The following is a 20350-nucleotide window of genomic DNA, read 5'->3' on the forward strand; positions in this document are numbered from 1 at the left end:
ATAGCCCACACCTGGCTCAGAGGGTCCTACGCCCACGGAGTCTCGCTGATTGCTAGCACAGCAGTCTGAGATCAAACAGCAAGTCGGCAGCCAGGCTGGGGGAGGGGCGCCCGCCATCGCCCAGGCTCCCTTAGGTAAACAAAGCAGCCTGGAAGCTTGAACTGGGTGGAGCCCACCACAGCTCAAGGAGGCCTGCCTGCCTCTCTAGGCTCCACCTCTGGGGGCAGGGCACAGACAAACAAAAAGACAGCAGTAACCTCTGCAGACTTAAATGTCCCTGTCTGACAGCTTTGAGGAGAGCAGTGGTTCTCCCAGCACGCAGCTAGAGATCTGAGAATGGGCTGACTGCCTCCTCCAGTGGGTCCCTGACCCCTGACCCCCGAGCACCCTAACTGGGAGGCACCCCCCAGCAGGGGCAGACTGACACCTCACATGGCCGGCCAGGTACTCCAACAGACCTGCAGCTGAGGGTCCTGTCTGTTAGAAGGAAAACTAACAAACAGAAAGGACATCCACACCAAAAATCCATCTGTACATCACCATCATCAAAGACCAAAAGTACATAAAACCACAAAGATGGGAAAAAAACAGAGCAGAAAAACTGGAAACTCTAAAAAGCAGAGTACCTCTCCTCCTCCAAAGGAATGCAGTTCCTCACCAGCAACGGAACAAAGCTGGACGGAGAATGACTTTGACGAGCTGAGAGAAGAAGGCTTCAGACGATCAAATTACTCCGAGCTACGGGAGGCTATTCAAACCAAAGGCAAAGAAGTTGAAAACTTTGAAAAAAATTTAGAAGAATGTATAACTAGAATAACCAATACAGAGAAGTGCTTAAAGGAGCTGATGGAGCTGAAAACCAAGGCTCGAGAACTACGTGAAGAATGCAGAAGCCTCAGGAGCCGATGCGATCAAATGGAAGAAAGGGTATCAGCCCTGGAAGACGAAATGAATGAAATGAAGCGAGAAGGGAAGTTTAGAGAAAAAAGAATAAAAAGAAACGAGCAAAGCCTCCAAGAAATGTGGGACTATGTGAAAAGACCAAATCTACGTCTGATTGGTATACCTGAAAGTGACAGGGAGAATGGAAACAAGTTGGAAAACACTCTGCAGGATATTATCCAGGAGAACTTCCCCAATCTAGCAAGGCAGGCCAACATTCAGATTCAGGAAATACAGAGAACGCCACAAAGATACTCCTCGAGAAGAGCAACTCCAAGACACATAATTGTCAGATTCACCAAAGTTGAAATGAAGGAAAAAATGTTAAGGGCAGCCAGAGAGAAAGGTCGGGTTACCATCAAAGGGAAGCCCATCAGACTAACAGCGGATCTCTCGGCAGAAACCCTACAAGCCAGAAGAGAGTGGGGGCCAATATTCAACATTCTTAAATAAAAGAATTTTCAACCCAGAATTTCATATCCTGCCAAACTAAGCTTCATAAGTGAAGGAGAAATAAAATACTTTACAGACAAGCAAATGCTGAGAGATTTTGTCACCACCAGGCCTGCCCTAAAAGAGCTCCTGAAGGAAGCACTAAACATGGAAAGGCACAACCGGTACCAGCCACTGCAAAATCACACCGAAATGTAAAGACCGTCTAGACTAGGAAGAGACTGCATCAACTAACGAGCAAAATAACCAGCTAACATCATAATGACAGCATCAAATTCACACATAACAATATTAACTTTAAATGTAAATGGACTAAATGCTCCAATTAAAAGACACAGACTGGCAAATTGGATAAAGACTCAAGACCCATCAGTGTGCTGTATTCAGGAAACCCATCTCACGTGCAGAGACACACATAGGCTCAAAATAAAAGGATGGAGGAAGATCTACCAAGCAAATGGAAAACAAAAAAAGGCAGGGGTTGCAATCCTAGTCTCTGATAAAACACACTTTAAACCAACAAAGATCAAAAGAGACAAAGAAGGCCATTACATAATGGTAAAGGGATTAATTCAACAAGAAGAGCTAACTATCCTAAATATATATGCACCCAATACAGGAGCACCCAGATTCATAAAGCAAGTCCTGACTGACCTACAAAGAGACTTAGACTACCACACATTAATAATGGGAGACTTTAACACCCCACTGTCAACATTAGACAGATCAACGAGACAGCAAGTCAACAAGGATACCCAGGAATTGAACTCAGCTCTGCACCAAGCGGACCTAATAGACATCTACAGAACTCTCCAGCCCAAATCAACAGAATATACATTTTTTTCAGCACCACACCACACCTATTCCAAAATTGACCATATACTTGGAAGTAAAGCTCTCCTCAATAAATGTAAAAGAACAGAAATTATAACAAACTATCTCTCAGATCACAGTGCAATCAAGCTAGAACTCAGGATTAAGAATCTCACTCAAAACCGCTCATCTACATGGAAACTGAACAACCTGCTCCTGAATGACTACTGGGTACATAACGAAATGAAGGCAGAAATAAAGATGTTCTTTGAAACCAATGAGAACCAAGACACAACATACCCAGAATCTCTGGGATGCATTCAAAGCAGTGTGTAGAGGGAAATTTATAGCACTATATGCCCACAAGAGAAAGCAGGAAAGATCCAAAATTGACATCCTAACATCACAATTAAAAGAACTAGAAAAGCAAGAGCAAACACATTCAAAAGCTAGCAGAAGGCAAGAAATAACTAAAATCAGAGCAGAACTGAAGGAAATAGAGACCAAAAAAACCCTTCAAAGAATTAATGAATCCAGGGGCTGGTGTTTTGAAAGGATCAACAAAATTGATAGACCGCTAGCAAGATTAATAAAGAAAAAAAGAGAGAAGAATCAAATAGATGCAATAAAAAATGATAAAGGGGATATCACCACCTATCCCACAGAAATACAAACTACCATCAGAGAATACTACAAACACCTCTACGCAAATAAACTAGAAAATCCAGAAGAAATGGATAAATTCCTCAACACATACACCCTCCCAAGACTAAACCAGGAAGAAGTTGAATCTCTGAATAGACCAATAACAGGAGCTGAAATTGTGGCAAAAATCAATAGCTTACCAACCAAAAAAAGTCCAGGACCAGATGGGTTCACAGCCGAATTCTACCAGAGGTACAAGGAGGAGCTGGTACCATTCCTTCTGAAACTATTCCAATCAATAGAAAAAGAGGGAATCCTCTCTAACTCATTTTATGAGGCCAGCATCATCCTGATACCAAAGCCTGGCAGAGACATAACAAAAAAAGAGAATTTTAGACCAATATCCTTGATGAACATTGATGCAAAAATCCTCAATAAAATACTGGCAAACAGAATCCAGCAGCACATCAAAAAGCTTATCCACCATGATCAAGTGGGCTTCATCCCTGGGATGCAAGGCTGGTTCAATATACGCAAATCAATAAATGTAATCCAGCATATAAACAGAACCAAAGACAAAAACCACATGATTATCTCAATAGATGCAGAAAAGGCCTTTGACAAAATTCAACAACCCTTCATGCTAAAAACTCTCAATAAATTAGGTATTGATGGGATGTATCTCAAAATAATAAGAGCTATTTATGACAAACCCACAGCCAATATCATACTGAATGGGCAAAAACTGGAAGCATTCCCTTTGAAAACCGGCACAAGACAGGGATGCCCTCTCTCACCACTTCTATTCAACATAGTGTTGGAAGTTCTGGCCAGGGCAATTAGGCAGGAGAAGGAAATCAAGGGTATTCAAGTAGGAAAAGAGGAAGTCAAATTGTCCCTGTTTGCAGATGACATGATAGTATATCTAGAAAACCCCACTGTCTCAGCCCAAAATCTCCTTAAGCTGATAAGCAACTTCAGCAAAGTCTCAGGATACAAAATCAATGTACAAAAATCACAAGCATTCTTAGACACCAATAACAGACAAACAGAGAGCCAAATCATGAGTGAACTCCCATTCACAATTGCTTCAAAGAGAATAAAATACCTAGGAATCCAACTTACAAGGGATGTGAAGGACCACTTCAAGGAGAACTACAAACCACTGCTCAAGGAAATAAAAGAGGATACAAACAAATGCAAGAACATTCCATGCTCATGGGTAGGAAGAATCAATATCATGAAAATGGCCATCCTTCCCAAGGTAATTTACAGATTCAATGCCATCCCCATCAAGTTACCAATGACTTTCTTCACAGAATTGGAAAAAACTACTTTAAAGTTCATATGGAACCAAAAAAGAGCCCGCATCGCCAAGTCAATCCTAAGCCAAAAGAACAAAGCTGGAGGCATCACACTACCTGACTTCAAACTATACTACAAGGCTACAGTAACCAAAACAGCATGGTACTGGTACCAAAACAGAGATATAGATCAATGGAACAGAACAGAGCCGTCAGAAATAATGCCACATATCTACAAGTATCTGATCTTTGACAAACCTGACAAAAACAAGAAATGGGGAAAGGATTCCCTATTTAATAAATGGTGCTGGGAAAACTGGCTAGCCATATGTAGAAAGCTGAAACTGGATCCCTTCCTTACACCTTATACAAAAATCAATTCAAGATGGATTAAAGACTTAAATGTTAGACCTAAAACCATAAAAACCCTAGAAGAAAACCTAGGCATTACCATTCAGGACATAGGCATGGGCAAGGACTTCATGTCTAAAACACCAAAAGCAATGGCAACAAAAGCCAAAATTGACAAATGGGATCTAATTAAACTAAAGAGCTTCTGCACAGCAAAGGAAACTACCATCAGAGTGAACAGGCAACCTACAAAATGGGAGAAAATTTTTGCAACCTACTCATCTGACAAAGGGCTAATATCCAGAATCTACAATGAACTCCAACAAATGTACAAGAAAAAACAAACAACCCCATCAAAAAGTGGGCAAAGGACATGAACAGACACTTCTCAAAAGAAGACATTTATGCAGCCAAAAAACACATGAAAAAATGCTCACCATCACTGGCCATCAGAGAAATGCAAATCAAAACCACAATGAGATACCATCTCACACCAGTTAGAATGGCAATCATTAAAAAGTCAGGAAACAACAGGTGCTGGAGAGGATGTGGAGAAATAGGAACACTTTTACACTGTTGGTGGGACTGTAAACTAGTTCAACCCTTGTGGAAGTCAGTGTGGCGATTCCTCAAGGATCTAGAACTAGAAATTCCATTTGACCCAGCCATCCCATTACTGGGTATATACCCAAAGGACTATAAATCATGCTGCTATAAAGACACATGCACATGTATGTTTATTGCAGCATTATTCACAATAGCAAAGACTTGGAACCAACCCAAATGTCCAACAATGATAGACTGGATTAAGAAAATGTGGCACATATACACCATGGAATACTATGCAGCCATTAAAAATAATGAGTTCATGTCCTTTGTAGGGACATGGATGAAATTGGAAATCATCATTCTCAGTAAACTATCACAAGAACAAAAAACCAAACACCGCATATTCTCACTCATAGGTGGGAATTGAACAATGAGAACACATGGTCAAAGGAAGGGGAACATCACACTTCGGGGACTGTTGTGGGGTGGGAGGAGGGGAGAGGGATAGCATTGGGAGATATACCTAATGCTAGATGACGAGTTGGTGGGTGCAGCGCACCAGCATGGCACATGTATACATATGTAAGTTACCTGCACGTTGCACACATGTACCATAGAGCCTAAGTATAATAATAATAATAATAGTAATAATAATAATAATAATGATAAAAAGAAAAAAATTTAAAAAAAATAAAGAAAATGTGGCACATATACACCATGGAATACTATGCAGCCATAAAAAATGATGAATTCATGTCCTTTGTAGGGACATGGATGAAGCTGGAAACCATCATTCTCAGCAAACTGTTGCAAGGACAAAAAACCAAACACCGCATGTTCTCACTTACAGGTGGGAATTGAACAATGAGAACATATGGACACAGGAAGGGGCACATCACACACTGGGGACTGTTGTGGGGTAGGGGTATGGGGGAGGGATAGCATTGGAAGATATACCTAATGCTAAATGATGAGTTAATGGGTGCAGCACACCAACATGGCACATGTATACATATGTAACAAACCTGCACATTGTGCACATGTACCCTAAAACTTAAAGTATAATAATAAAAAAAAAAAAAGGCAGAAACCTGTGAGTCAGTGAGGTCTCTTCCCTCTCTGTTATCCTTGTGTCCAATGAACCACCTTCTGCTGGTTCTATCTTCTAATCTCTTGAATCTGTCTCTTCTTCCCCACCTCAAGTACCACTGCCTTAGCTGAAGTCCTGATTTCTGGCCTGGGATTACAGCAACAGCTTCCTAATTGGTCTGTGTGCCTCCTCTCTGGCTCTCTGCTCAACCTATTTCCCCTGCTGACATCAGACGATATTCTACAACAAGAGCATTATATGTCTTCCCAGCTTATGAATCCTCCATCCTCAGCTTCCAAGATTTCATTTCTCACACTTTGCGTTCCAATGCTCAAGTGACTCTCTGCTATGAGTACCCTTTACCGTCTTACTCTTACTCACCCTACTCCTCTTTCAAGATAGTTTTATAACAAACTCTTTGGGAAATCTGAAGACTCACCCATCTCCAAGAGCAAGTCAGCTGATGCCCCATGGGTTCCCTGAGCAGCCAGTGTGTCACCCTCACAGTTCTTAGCACATTCAATTCCATTCCATTTTTTTTATAATAAAAACACACATTGGCCCTACCTAGTATATAAGCAGTAAATGTTTGCTAAATGTGTAAGCTGTATTAAGCAGCCTAAGCCATCCCCTAAATTACAGTCATCCCCTCTTTTTCCTCATCAGATAAATACCTACTAATACTGTTGGGAAAACCATGCAAGTGGCTGTTTTCATCAGGCTTCCTTAATTCCAGCACTGCCTGTATTCCAAAATTAAAGAATATTATAGGCTTCTAAAATGTATCCCTTATTCATGTGCTGGTTTGATAAAGACTAAACCTAAAGTAAAATAACTCTAATACATGATTTAGAACATTTCTGGTTTAAGTGTAATCAGAATACAGTCCCTGAATTTGAATCCTATTACCTTTAGTTGGTCAACGTCAATCACTTATCTCCAGGTCTTCTATCAGGTCTTGTCACTGGTCCTTTCACCCCTCATGCTCATGCATTTCCTCTAAACCTAGAATGCCCCTAACTCTTCACAGCCTCGCCACCCAGGTTAGATGGTGAAGGAAGGGAAGGATACAGCTGAGCCCCGCAATTTTTCATGACTGTTCTAACCTAACCACTAACTTGTCCCTTCTGTGATCCCTTCTATAACTGTGCAACTTACTAACCCCATTGGCCCATTGGGGTTCAGCACCACTTTATGTAATGATGCTATCTAATACTGTTGTCTAATTCTGTGTCAGTTTCATATGCAACCTGATGGTCTCCAACCTAATGGTCTAAGTATCCTCCAAATGAAGACATTTGTTATTTTTAATTATATTTCTCAGTAATCCCAAACATACTGGGGTTACATCAATATATTTGGAAGTCTGTATCTTTATAGATCTTCAAACACATTATATAGAATTTATGGTACTTAGAATAATTATATGTGTGTCCACAGTTGTCCAGATTTGACTAAAGACATTTCAAACATATTTATGTTAATTTTAAATACCTAGACTTTTTTTTCCCCCAAATGCATCATTAAATTACATTATTCAAGAATGACAGGCCAGGCACAGTGGCTCATGACTGTAATCTTAGCACTTTGGGAGGCCAAAATGGGGGGATTTCCTGAGCTTAGGAGTTCGAGACTGGCATGGGCAACATGGCAAAACTTCACCTCCATTAAAAATACAAAAAAACTTGCCAGGCATCGTGGTGCGTGCCTGTAGTCCCAGCTACTTGGGGCGCTGAAGCCCAAGAATTTCTTGAACCCAGGAGGCGGAGGTTACAGTGAGCTGAGACCAAACCACTGCACTCCGGCCTGGGAGACAAAGTGAGACTGTCTCCAAAAAAAAAAAAAAAAAAAAAAAAAAAGAAAGAAAGAAAGCAAGACAAGAAAACAGGTGTTTCTAAAGGCACTCAAACTTGACGACATGTAGTAATTCTTTAAAAACACCTAAATAGTGATCTTGGAGTTCACAAATTAAAGGATGATATTTAACTTTGGATTTTCTTATATGTTAAAAATTACTAGTTTTTAAAACCTGTGTCATTTCATTTCAAAAGCAAAATGTAGCAGCTCACACCCATAATCTCAACTACTTGAGAGGCTGAAGTGGGAGGATTGTTTCAGGCCAGGAGTTAGAAACCAGCCAACATGGCAAGACCTCATCTCTAAAAATATTTAAATAAATAAGTAACAGCCAGGCATCTCTAATAATATATTTTTTAAAAAATTAGCTGGCTATAGTGGCACATGCCTATAGTCCCAGCTACTGGGGAGGCTGTAGTGGGAGGATCCCTTCAACACAGAAGAGGTTGAGGCTTCATTGAGCTATGACTGTGCAACAACAACAACAAAAAAAAAAAAAAAAGGAAGGAAAGAAAGAAAAAAAGGGAAACAAAATGTAGTGTTCTCCTAGCCTAAATACATATTTCACAAAATGTCAAAACAAGGGTAGAATCATAAAATGTAGCAGAAATAGTTAAAATGTAGCAAATTCATGGATCTAAAATTATAAAATATCTATTTTCTGTGTTTGTTTACAGATGATTTTTCGAAGTACTATTTCTGGCAAAGTATATTGTTTTCTTATACATAAATTTGGAGGTTAAAAAAGTTTACTGCTCCTTTTTCCTTAATTTCAGCATATTTCTGATACCTTCCTGGTACACGACAAAAAAGAATCCTTAACCTTGATTGACATGAGGTAGATACTTCATAAGTTGCTGAATAAATGTTTGTCCAGGGCTAATTTTCCCACCTATGTTTTGGACTCTATCCTCTTCTGTCCCTTCAGTGATCTTGTTTCTTCATTATTTTTTGCCTATCCTCCTCAGCTGGCTCTTTCCTAGCTATGTCTCCTGTCACTCACAGACACACACACACATAAACACACAGACACACACCCCAACTTCCCCATCTGTGTGAGCCTTCCAGTTATCAGATTCTCTTTTTAAACACACTTAGAGGAAGAAGAGAATGAGTGTATATAATCACTGGCTGCTTTCCTATGACTCCATGTACTCCCCAAAACCATAGCAATCAGGATAGCGACCCAACAAAAACAATGAAATGGCTCATATGAAGGTCAGCAACTCTATCGTTTAAACAGTGCAACGTTGACATTGACCACTTGCTTCTTCTCAAGCCTTCCCACTTCTGCTTCTGGGACATCATCCTCTCTGTTTTCCTAGTGACTTAGTCACAGCCTCCTCCACTGGCTTTTCCTTGCTTTCTGTTAAATGTCAATATTAATATACTGTATTTTTTAGGTATTGTTTTGTTTGGACATTTGAGTTGTTTCCAACTTGTAATTAGTATAAATAGTGTTGGCTCCGTCAGTGCCTACCGCTGGCTCCTGGGGTGCAGAGAGGGGCCGCAGTCTCCGCGGCTGTGTTGCGCTCCCCTGCAGTCCCCTCCATGTTCCCTGGCACCACTATTCCCCTTCCTAAGGCCGCCACTTACCCCAGGGTCTACGGAAGTAATGAAGGACCCCTCAACCTGGCTCATCAGATGAGCAGACGTTTATTAGCTGCAGGCAAATACAAAGAGGCTATTTCTTGTCACAGAAAGGCTGCAGCGTATCTTTCTGAAGCCATGAAGCTGACACAGTCTGAGCAGGCTCATCTTTCACTGGAATTGCAAAGAGATAGCCATATGAAACAGCTCCTCCTCATCCAAGAGAGATGGAAAAGGGCCCAGCGTGAAGAAATATTGAAAGGCCAGCAGAACACAGACAAGGATGTAGCTGCCCATCTTCAGGCATCTCACAAACCCTCTGCAGAGGATGCAGAGGGCCAGAGTCCCCTTTCTCAGAAGTACAGCCCTTCCACAGAGAAATGCCTGCCTGAGATTCAGGGGATCTTTGACAGGGATCCAGACACACTACTATATTTACTTCAGCAAAAGAGTGAGCCAGCAGAGCCATGTATTGGAAGCAAAGCCCCAAAAGATGATAAAACAATTATAGAGGAGCAGGCAACCAAAATTGCAGATTTGAAGAGGCATGTGGAATTCCTTGTGACAGAGAATGAAAGATTAAGGAAAGAAAATAAACAACTAAAGGCTGAAAAGGCCAGACTTCTAAAAGGTCCAATAGAACAGGAGCTGGATGTAGGTGCTGATTTTGTAGAAACATCAGAGTTATGGAGCTTGCCACCACATTCAGAAACTGCTACAGCCTCCTCAACCTGGCAGAAGTTCGCAGAAAATACCAGGAAAGCCAAGGACATTCCTATCCCCAGTCTTTCTCCCTTGGATTTTGCATCTCCAGAACTTCCTCTTACAGAGCTCTCTGAAGATATTCTGAAAGGATTTATGAATAATTAAAATGGAAGGCCACAGGAAAGGGGAAAAGAGGAAATAATACAGTAATCGTTAATCCAGCAAAAAAAAAAAAAAAAAAAAAATGAAAAGGGAAAACCACATAGAAGGGTCATCCCGGAAATGCTTCATCTGGTGGACTGTGGGAGCAGAGGCATTGCCAGGACTTGGGAAACAGTCACTGTGAAATGCACCGTGTATCTCATTCACTCACTTGAGCTAATGATTCCTACTTGGCAGATGCTAAACTCATGGAGGTTCAGTTTCTCCTGATCCAAACCAAATGGCTACCTGGAATAATTTCCTTCAAGCAACAGTTATTTTTCTTATCTTCAGGGTTAAAATGTATAAAAGTTATGTGTAATTAATCTATAATGCCATAAATGATAATGCAAAACCTAAATAATATGGTGGCCGGAGGGGCTGCCTTATATTTGAAACATGCTTTCTATCATGCATTGACTGTATGCATTTTGTTAATGCACATTTTGTTTGTTTAAGGTGTGTAAGATACATACCCTTCTAGATGAAACTATATGTGCCACACTTTGCACTACTCATAATGATAACCTCAAGATTATCAGAAGAAATATTTAAATTTCCATTTTATGAAGAAAGGAACCAAATTATTATGCTTTTTTAAACAAATTACCAATTTACATAATTAATCGGTGCATTTCAAGTTCTAACTTTGTTTATTGTATAATGCATGATTTGAAAATACCAAGGAGGAAATACCCTTTGTTTTTAATGATGCAAGAATGGAAGTAATGCTAGTTGGCAGTATTTGATTGTAAGAAATCAATAAAGTAATTGTGTTTAAAAAAAAATAGTGTTGCCATGAATAATGTTTTATATGTGTTTTGTTTACAAGTCAGGATAGTAGTTATGCCAAAAGAGAAGACAGTAGTGAATGCGAAGTTAGTGAGTGGGTAGTACTAACATTCTTTCTTGACATCAGTGGGAGTTAAATGTATCTACTTTGTAAGAGTTCATTAAACACTCCATTTATTATTTGTGAATTTAGAATTCTGCATGATACTTCAAAAAGTTTATTTTTTAATTACTAAAAACATGACAGTTGTGCAAATAGAAAAAAGGGGGGCAGTGACTCTGGTAAACATCCTACAATGCCAATATTCAAGTGACAAATACGTGTTCAGTTTCATTTGTATCAAAGAAAAAGCATATTAAGACAAAAATGAAGTTTTATACTTGTTATTAGTGAAGATGTAAACTGATACAACTTTTCTAGAAATCCATTTGGCAATACATATCTTTAAAACATGTATTATGTTTAAAAGTTTTTCTTATAAAAATAAACCATGCAAATGTGTAAAAATATGTGTATGAGAGAGCAAGAATTTATATAGAAGGATATTTTTCATAGAACTGCTTATAATCATGAAAAACTAAAAGCAAATTTCAATAGGCAATTAACTACAGTATAACCATTCAGTAGAATATTTGCAGCCATATTTAATGGCATGAAAATATGTTCATAATTCATTAAAACAAGTTACAAAACACAATGACACATTTGTAAGGTGAGGATAACGACAAATACTCATAGAAACAAAAATGTCAAGAACAGAAGACAAAATGGTTTTTGATATCTTTTGTTAACTGTTGTTATCTTTGAGGGGAGTGTTTGCTTTTGCTTCTTTTAAGGCCTGAGTACTTTTCTAAGTTTTCTACAAGGACTATTTAGAACAATTTAAAAAATAAAGTTTTATGTAAATGGTTTCATTACTGAATGAGAAAAAATATGAGTGAAATAACATCTAACATAGTGTCAGGGACAATGGCAGCTTCTAGTGTCTGTTAGTACATGTATTCACAGAATTACTCAGATAGTTGTTGGATTGGTTTCCATAAGTATGGTTGAATTGTATAAGCTTCATATTGTCTGTACCAAGAAGCCAACCTCAGACAACTTTTCAGGGAGCAAGTCTTCCTTCATAAGGAGGATATTGCTTTACATTGGAAATCATACTCTAGTGATTAGGAAACAGATAAGCAAGTTTCACTTACAAGATTTTTTAGGCTACTATTGCTAAAAGTATAATTTTCTTCTCTACTATTGAGCAATAATCTTTTAAGAAAGCAAAAAGTGGATATGATTTCAAATTCTAAGTCTGTGACAGCTTTTCCAATTTAAATCTTTCTCATCCCCTGAACAAAATACAAGTATCAATGCAATATATGCGAACTAGTCATGAAAAAGAGCAAATAACTGGCATGAAAGAAACATGATTATCCAAAGTCATATACTGATAAGAAATGATTTTCCATTTTTCACTTTGCTCTAATGGGGTCTTGTTAATAGCACTTCCTGCTTGTACCAGGTAATGATTTCCTCTAGGTCAGTAAACTCCAACATTGATTGTATTCACTTACAAGAAGTCTATCCATAGCAAACCCTTTCTCACATGCAGATTTTCTTTCTAAGGCTGATTTACAGTCACTGCTCTCCTTTCCATTTCTGAGAAAACTAAGCCAAAATGTGCTATTAACTCCTGCCTGAGAGTATCTAAGGAAGACTCCACTGATATACTACAAAGTATTGCTCAGGTGACCATTCATACCAGTTTGCACAGGATGGTCCTGGTTTACACCCATTCTCCCTGCATAGTTGTTAATGGCAGCCCCTTTCATTTCCCAGTGTCCTACATTGAGTAATACATTATATGGCCACCCTATTGTCCATATACAGTACATACAGTGCTAGCCCTAGAACTTGGAATAAATGTTTCTATCCATCTACACTCTTGCCTTGTCTTCCTTGTGCACTAATAGTCTGGAATGAAACACAAAGTTGTGGACTCAAACCACCCCCTATAGGTAGTCTAAAGCAATCTGAACAGGAATCCTTTCCAAGGTGGAACATATCTTCCTCTGGAAGTTTATAAACTATGAGAAATAAATTATCAGGTAGCCTAAATCATATGCCTTAAGAACAAAATTCATATTTGAAAACATATTTGCAAGCCAGTCTATAACTGGTGGGGAGTTGTTTCCTTTAAATATTAATCCAAACAATTCCATGAAATGAAGGTAGATCCAAGTTTCCTCTAAGCCTAAATATTTCTAACTCTGCTAACGACATAACCTCATCCAATACTTTAGCTAGAAGACCTTAGGATCAAGTTTGATTCTTTCTCTTAGCCCTGTCCAGTTAGTTACCAGGCCCCACTGGTTCTATTTTTAAAGCCTCTGCAATTCATTACCCACAAAAAAAAATCATCAGAACAAGATTTCTAATCTGCAATCATTATAATAGCCTTCCTCTACTCCTTGTTCCCCTCCAATTCATCTCCCTCACTTCTGCTAGAATTATCTTAAAGCAATCTCTTTAGTTCACTGCCTACTCAGTACCCTCAGATAATACCAAGACTTCTTAGCCTGGCAGGAAACACCTTTATCAGTTGCACTGCAGCCTCCCTTTCCTTCCTCAATTCCAACCACACCTCCCACTAGGCACATGCTCTGCAACGGTTTTAATCCAGCTACTGTACTGCTCTTCCAGGAAGTGTTTAAAAATGTTTGGGGACATGTTTGCTTATAACAGTAGTGAAGACACAAAGGACATTTAATGGGCAGGGACCAAGGGCACTAAATGTCCAGCAATGTAGGACAGGTCCCACGAAAACAGAGAACTGCATTGCCAAAATGCCAAATAACACTCCAGGTGAGAGTTCTTGTTCCCCAAACACATTATTTTTATATGTATGTGGTTCCTTCTTTCTAGAATTTATTTAACCAGCCCCCACTAGTTCTGCCACCTTCCAAAATAATATTGTCCTTGAATGATGTAATTCAAACTCTTCTCATCTAAAGACTGTCTTGCCTGAATAGTCACATACACAGTGTGTTAATGGGAGATCATTAAATCACTCTCATAAATATGAGATTTAATTATCTCATATGTATATATGAGAGTGATTTAATGATTACTGACACAGCACTTAATATATTAAATTATGAATAACCTGCTTACCATTTGTCATTTTATTCTGTGGTCCCCTTTTTCTTATCCCTTCTATCCCCAGAATTTGAGTTCCTTAAAGAAAGGAATGTTCCTTTGGTATCTCATTTATTTTTTTAAACCACAATTTCTATGGCTGACCTAGAAGATGAGACTCATTCTGTAAGTGATTTTTGGATTAAAAGATGAAAAACTGCACCCTCATTCCTATGTACAAAATGCCATTCCTTAAACTTTTTAAAATAGTTGTTAAACTTATAACTCATATTACTTTAAAATAACCTAAACATTTTAGTTATATCAGTAATGGTACTTAAAAAAACCACCTTTACCATATATTTAATTGCAGGTTAGACTAATGAAGGATTACCAACTCAGATAAAAAGAGAAAAATAAGCTGTAGAAATTGGTAAACCAGAGAGATTGTTCTCAGCATAAAGTATTTAAATTCCTTTGTGGTTTGTTTTCTTATAAGCACTGAGTAGGTACTCCTTACAAAAATCTGTCAAACAAGATTGTACTTGAGATCCTTGTGATTAAAAAACTACTTAATCTAAAATAAAGTGTGTATGTGTGATTGTGTCTTACAGTTCTATACAAAATATAAAGTAAAAGTGCTCTTATCCTACCACACTCATTTTTTCCAAGTTTGAGCTTAGACTCTTTTTTTTTTTGAGATGACATCTCACTCTGTTGCCCAGGCTAGAGCACAGTGGTGCTATCTCAGCTCACTGCAACCTCTGACTCCCAGGTTCAAGCGATTCTGGTGCCTCAGCTATCCCAGCAGCTGGGATTACAGGTGTGCACCACCATGCCTGGCTAATTTTTATATTCTTAGTAGAGATGGGGTTTCCTCATGTTGGCCAGACTGGTCTCCAACTCCTGGCCTCAAGTGATGCACCTACCTTGGCCTCCCAAAGTGCTGGGATTACAGGCATGACCCACCACACCCAGCAAGTTTAAACTATTTCTATCACCTATTACAAATACATTTTTTAAAAAAATCAGTCAAAATCTTCAACTTAGTTCCTCTCCTAAGTCGCATATCCACCAATACAGGATAGACAAAGCCAAATGCTCACTTGCGCATCTGTTCATATCTGGGGCTCGGTGTCCATAGTACCCGGATGGGCAGGAATGCAGGCACTCTCCATACTGGCGCATCCCTTCTCTTCGAAGGAAGAAGAACAACTTCTGTTGACATCGGCTGCACCCATTGTCCTTTGAACAAGACAAACAACCCTTGCAAATGGGATTTGATACATAACTAGCTGTAAAAGAAAAACAAAAATTGTGTTTAATTATGAGTATAAATCAGACTTTTGGTAAATACACCCTGCTGAAAAGACAAATGTTTCTTTTCTTTCTGCTATACTCACATAGAAATACTAAATAAAATATCCCTCCCCTTCTTCCCTCTACCTCTCCCACCCAAAAAGTTGTTAATACACAACCAAACTTAGAAACAAAGAGGAAACTCAGAGGCAGAGTTGAGGCCAGAAGCTAAAGCTGAATGGCTCATGGAGATGTCAGACCAGACAGAGGTAGAACTTAGGGCAAGGTCCTCAACCCAGGCCAAGAAATATTTATGTGAAGATCTAGCACTTAGCTCCCTTTATGTAGATGGAGTCAAAGGGGCTGTTTGTCCATGACCCCCTGCCCTAACTGGCTAGAGCAGAGGATTCTGACCCTAGCTTGGGAGCACAGAGTGGGTAAGCACAAGAGAAAATATAATTCATGAGACATCAGAACACCAAGTCCACAAGGCTGAGATCCAAATTAAAATTATCATTGTAGTATGGGGTCTATATGGTGTTGACAAGTTAAAATAAGAATTTGTCCAGATCCAGGAAAACCCAGAAAGAAAAAATATAGAACTACCCTCTAAATATTTTCTACAATCCTGAGACCTAGACTTTCATGAAATGCTACCTTAACATCAAAATGAACAAATCACATGAGCAAGTAAACCTTCATGAGGAACAGTCATCAATATCAGTAACAAGAAAACTTCACACCTAAAAAACCAGAAATAAGGACATTCTAAAGGAGCCTTTAAAATGAATATCTACAGAATATCTGAAGAGATAAAGGGATAACTAGAAATCACATGGGAAAAAGCAAGAATGTGCACATTACAATGAAATGAAAATTCTAAAACTTAACAAAAAAAATTCTATGGACAAATTGAATGGTAGAAGAGAATGACGTAACCAAAATCACTTTTAAATAACTGTAGCACAAAACAAGATAAAAAGGTACTAAGCATGTAAGAAAAAAACACAAACGTTCCAATACATGATTAGTAGTTACTACAGAAGGAAAGAGTAAAGAGAATGAATAAAACACACCTTAAACTGAGACGCAACGTCAGCAAAGTCTCAGGATACAAAATCAACCTGCAAAAATCACTAGCACTCCTACATACCAACAGCAGTCAAGCCATGAGTCAAATCACAAACAAACTCTCATTCACAATTGCCACAAAAATAATAAAATACCTAAGAATACAGGTAACTAAGGAGATGAAAGATCTCTATAAGGAGAACAACAAAACACTACCCAAGAAATCAGAGATAACACAAACAAATGGAAAAACCTTCCATGCTCATGGATAGAAGAATCAATATTATTAAAATAGCCATACTGCCCAAAGCAATTTATAGATTCAATGCTATTTCCATTAAACTACTGTTGACATTTTTCACAGAACTGGAAAAAACTATGTTAAAATTCACATGGAACCAAAAAAGAGCCCAAATAGCCAAGGCAATAATAAGCAAAAATAACAAAGCTGGAGGCATCATGCTACCTGACTTTCAACTATACTACAGAGCTACAGTAGCCAAAACAGCATGGTACGGGTACAACTACAGACAGATAGGCCAATGGAACAGAACAGAGTACCCAGAAATAAGACCACACATCTACAACTGTCTGATCTTTGACAAACCTGACCAAAACAAGCAATGGGTTGCTGGGTGCAGTGGCTCACGCCTGTAATCCCAGCACTTTGGGAGGCCGAGGCAGGCAGATGACCTGAGGTCGGGAGTTCAAGATCAGCCTGACCAACAAGGAGAAACCCCATCTCTACAAAAAATAAATAAATAAACAAAACACAAAATTAGTCAGGCATGGTAGCGAATGCCTGTAATCCCAGCTACTTGGGAGTCTAAGCCAGAAGAACTGCCTGAACCTGGGAGGCACAGGTTGTGGTGAGCCGAGATCGTGCCATTGCACTCCAGCCTGGGCAACAAGAGCAAAACTCCATCTCGAAAAACACACAAACACATACACACACACACACACACACACACACAATGGGGAAAAGATTCACTATTCAATAAATGATGCTAGGATAACTGGCTAGCCATATGCAAAAGATTGAAACTGGACCCCTACCTTATGCTATATATAAAAATTAACTCAAGATGCATTAAAGACTGAAAGGTAAAACCCAGAACTATAAAACCCTGGAAGAAAACCTAGATAATACCATTTAGGACGTAGGCACAGGCAAAGATTTCACGGCAAAGATGCCAAAAGCAATTGCAACAAAAGCAAAAATTGATAAATGGGATCTAATTAAAGAGCTTCTGTACAGCAAAAGAAAATATCATCAGACTGAACAGGCAACCTACAGAATGGGAGAAAATATTTGCAAACTATGCATCTGACAAAGGTCTAATATTTAGCATCTATAAAGATCTTAAATTCACAAGGAAAAAAAATCATTAACAAGCAGGCAAAGGACATGAACAGACACTTCTCAAAAGAAGACACACATGTGGCCAACAATCATATGAAAAAACTCAACATCACTGAATATTAAAGAAATGCAAATAAGAAATCACAATGAGATACCATCTCATACCAGTCAGAATAGCTATTATTAAAAAGTCAAAAAATAACAGATGCTGAGAGGTTGTGGAGAAAAAGAAATGCTTATATACTGTTTGTGATAGTGTACATTAGTTCAACCATTATGGAAGACAGTGTGGCAATTCCACAAAAACCTAAAGACGGAAAAACCATTCAACCCAGTAATCCCATTACTGGGTATATACCCAGAGGAATATAAATCCTTCTATTATAAAGACACATACACACATATGTTCATTACAGCACCATTCTCAATAGCAAAGACATGGAATCAACTTAGATACCCATCAACAACTGACTGGGTAAAGAAAGAAAATGTGATAGATATACACACACACACACACACACACACACACACCATGGAATACTATACGGCCATAAAAAAGAAAGAGATCATGTCCTTTGCAGGGACATGGATGGAGCTGGAGGCCATTATCCTTATAGCAAACTAACACAGAAACAGAAAACAAAATACCCCATGTTCTCACTTATAAGTGGGAGCTTAATGATGAGAACACATGGACACACAGAGGGAAACAACAGACCCTGGTGCCTATTGGAGGGCAGAGGATGGGAGGAAGAAGAGGATGAGGAAAAATAACTAATGGGTACTAGCCTTAATACCTGGGTGATGAAATTATCTGTACAGAAAACCCCCATGACACAAGTTTACCTATGTAACAAACCTGCACTTGTACCCCTGAACTTGAAAGTACATGTTAAAAAAGGAATAAAACACACTATTCAAAGAGATAATGGCTGATTAATTTCCAGGATAAAGACATGAGTTCTTAGATTAAAAATTAAGAGACCGAACAAAACAAGCCTACATCTAAATACAGTACATTTACATGCCATGAGAATAAAGTCAAGCCAGAGAGAAATAGCAGATTATCTAGACAGGGATAAAACTTTGACTGACAGCAGACTTAGAAAAAAATAAAGGTTAGATAGCCGAGATACTATCTTCAACATGTTGAGGAAAAATTATCAAACTATAATTCTATAAGCAGTTATAGGTTAACAAGGTGAGCAAAATGAAGATATTTTAGCCAAAGTAAAGGCAAATATCTTAATTTTTTTAAAAGCATTAACTAAAAGATTAAACTCTGAATATTGGAGAAAATAAAACAGAACCCAGAGGAAGCAGAATGCAACAAGCAATAGTGATCACACCAATTGAAAAACATGTTCATGTCTCTATATAAAAGCATAGCATGTAAAAAACATATAATGATTTTTAAGTTTTGAAACTAAATATCTTATATTCACAAAAATAACACAGAAGACTTGAGAAGGAAGCCAAAGTTAAAGCATTCAGAGTTTCCGCATTATCAGTGAGGAAGACTAATGTAAATTAAAATGTAATTACTATAACTTTAAGTTCCTAACTACAAAAACAATAACAGAATCTATAACTTCTAAACCAGTGACAGCTACAAAAGATGTAATATATGTATAAAATATGGGTAGGAAAAAACAACCCGAATATCTATGAACAGAATAGACAAATTATGGTATATTCAAACTATTTGAGTTTTACTCAGTAATAAAAAGGATAATACAGATACACATGACATGAATGAAATTCACATACATTATGCTGATCAAAAGAATCCAAACAGATACAAAAAAGAGCATGCTCCAGATAATTTCATTTATATTAAGGTCAAAGGCAGGCACGGCTAATCTATGGTGATAGAAATAAGACTACTACAAGCCTTTGAGGATTGAGGACTGACTGGAAAGGGGCATAATAGAATTTGCAGGGGATGGAGGAGGTATATTAGTTTCCTTGGGCTGATGTAACAAATGAGTACAATTTGGTGGCTTAAACAACAGGAATTTATTATCTCAATTCTAGAGACTAGAAGTCTGAAATCCCAATATCGTATCAGCAGGGCCTGCTTCCTCTCAAGGACTCTGGCAAATCCTTTCTTGCTTCTTTCAGCCTTTGGTAGCCCAAGGCATTCTTTGGCTCATAGTTACATGAAGTCAATCCCTGCCTCCATTGTCTTATGC

At 38.5% G+C, this 20350-nt stretch overlaps 1 protein-coding gene and 1 pseudogene across 4 annotated transcripts in view; one reads left to right on the forward strand and one right to left on the reverse strand.

The window, feature by feature from the left end:
• The window catches only part of RSPO2 (R-spondin 2), a 198494-nt gene that overhangs the window by 86366 nt on the left and 91778 nt on the right, over positions 1-20350 (reverse strand). For all 4 annotated transcript variants that reach the window (XM_054518767.2, XM_054518766.2, XM_024251650.3 and 1 more), the window contains one exon: positions 15529-15717. In XM_054518767.2, coding sequence (XP_054374742.1) covers positions 15529-15717 — 189 coding nt within the window. The remainder of the gene's footprint in view (positions 1-15528; positions 15718-20350) is intronic.
• Positions 9556-11122, forward strand: LOC112134682 (nuclear receptor-binding factor 2-like; annotated as a pseudogene).

The sequence above is a fragment of the Pongo abelii genome, chromosome 7 (genome assembly GCF_028885655.2).
Source record: "Pongo abelii isolate AG06213 chromosome 7, NHGRI_mPonAbe1-v2.0_pri, whole genome shotgun sequence".
Taxonomy (NCBI): domain Eukaryota; kingdom Metazoa; phylum Chordata; class Mammalia; order Primates; family Hominidae; genus Pongo; species Pongo abelii.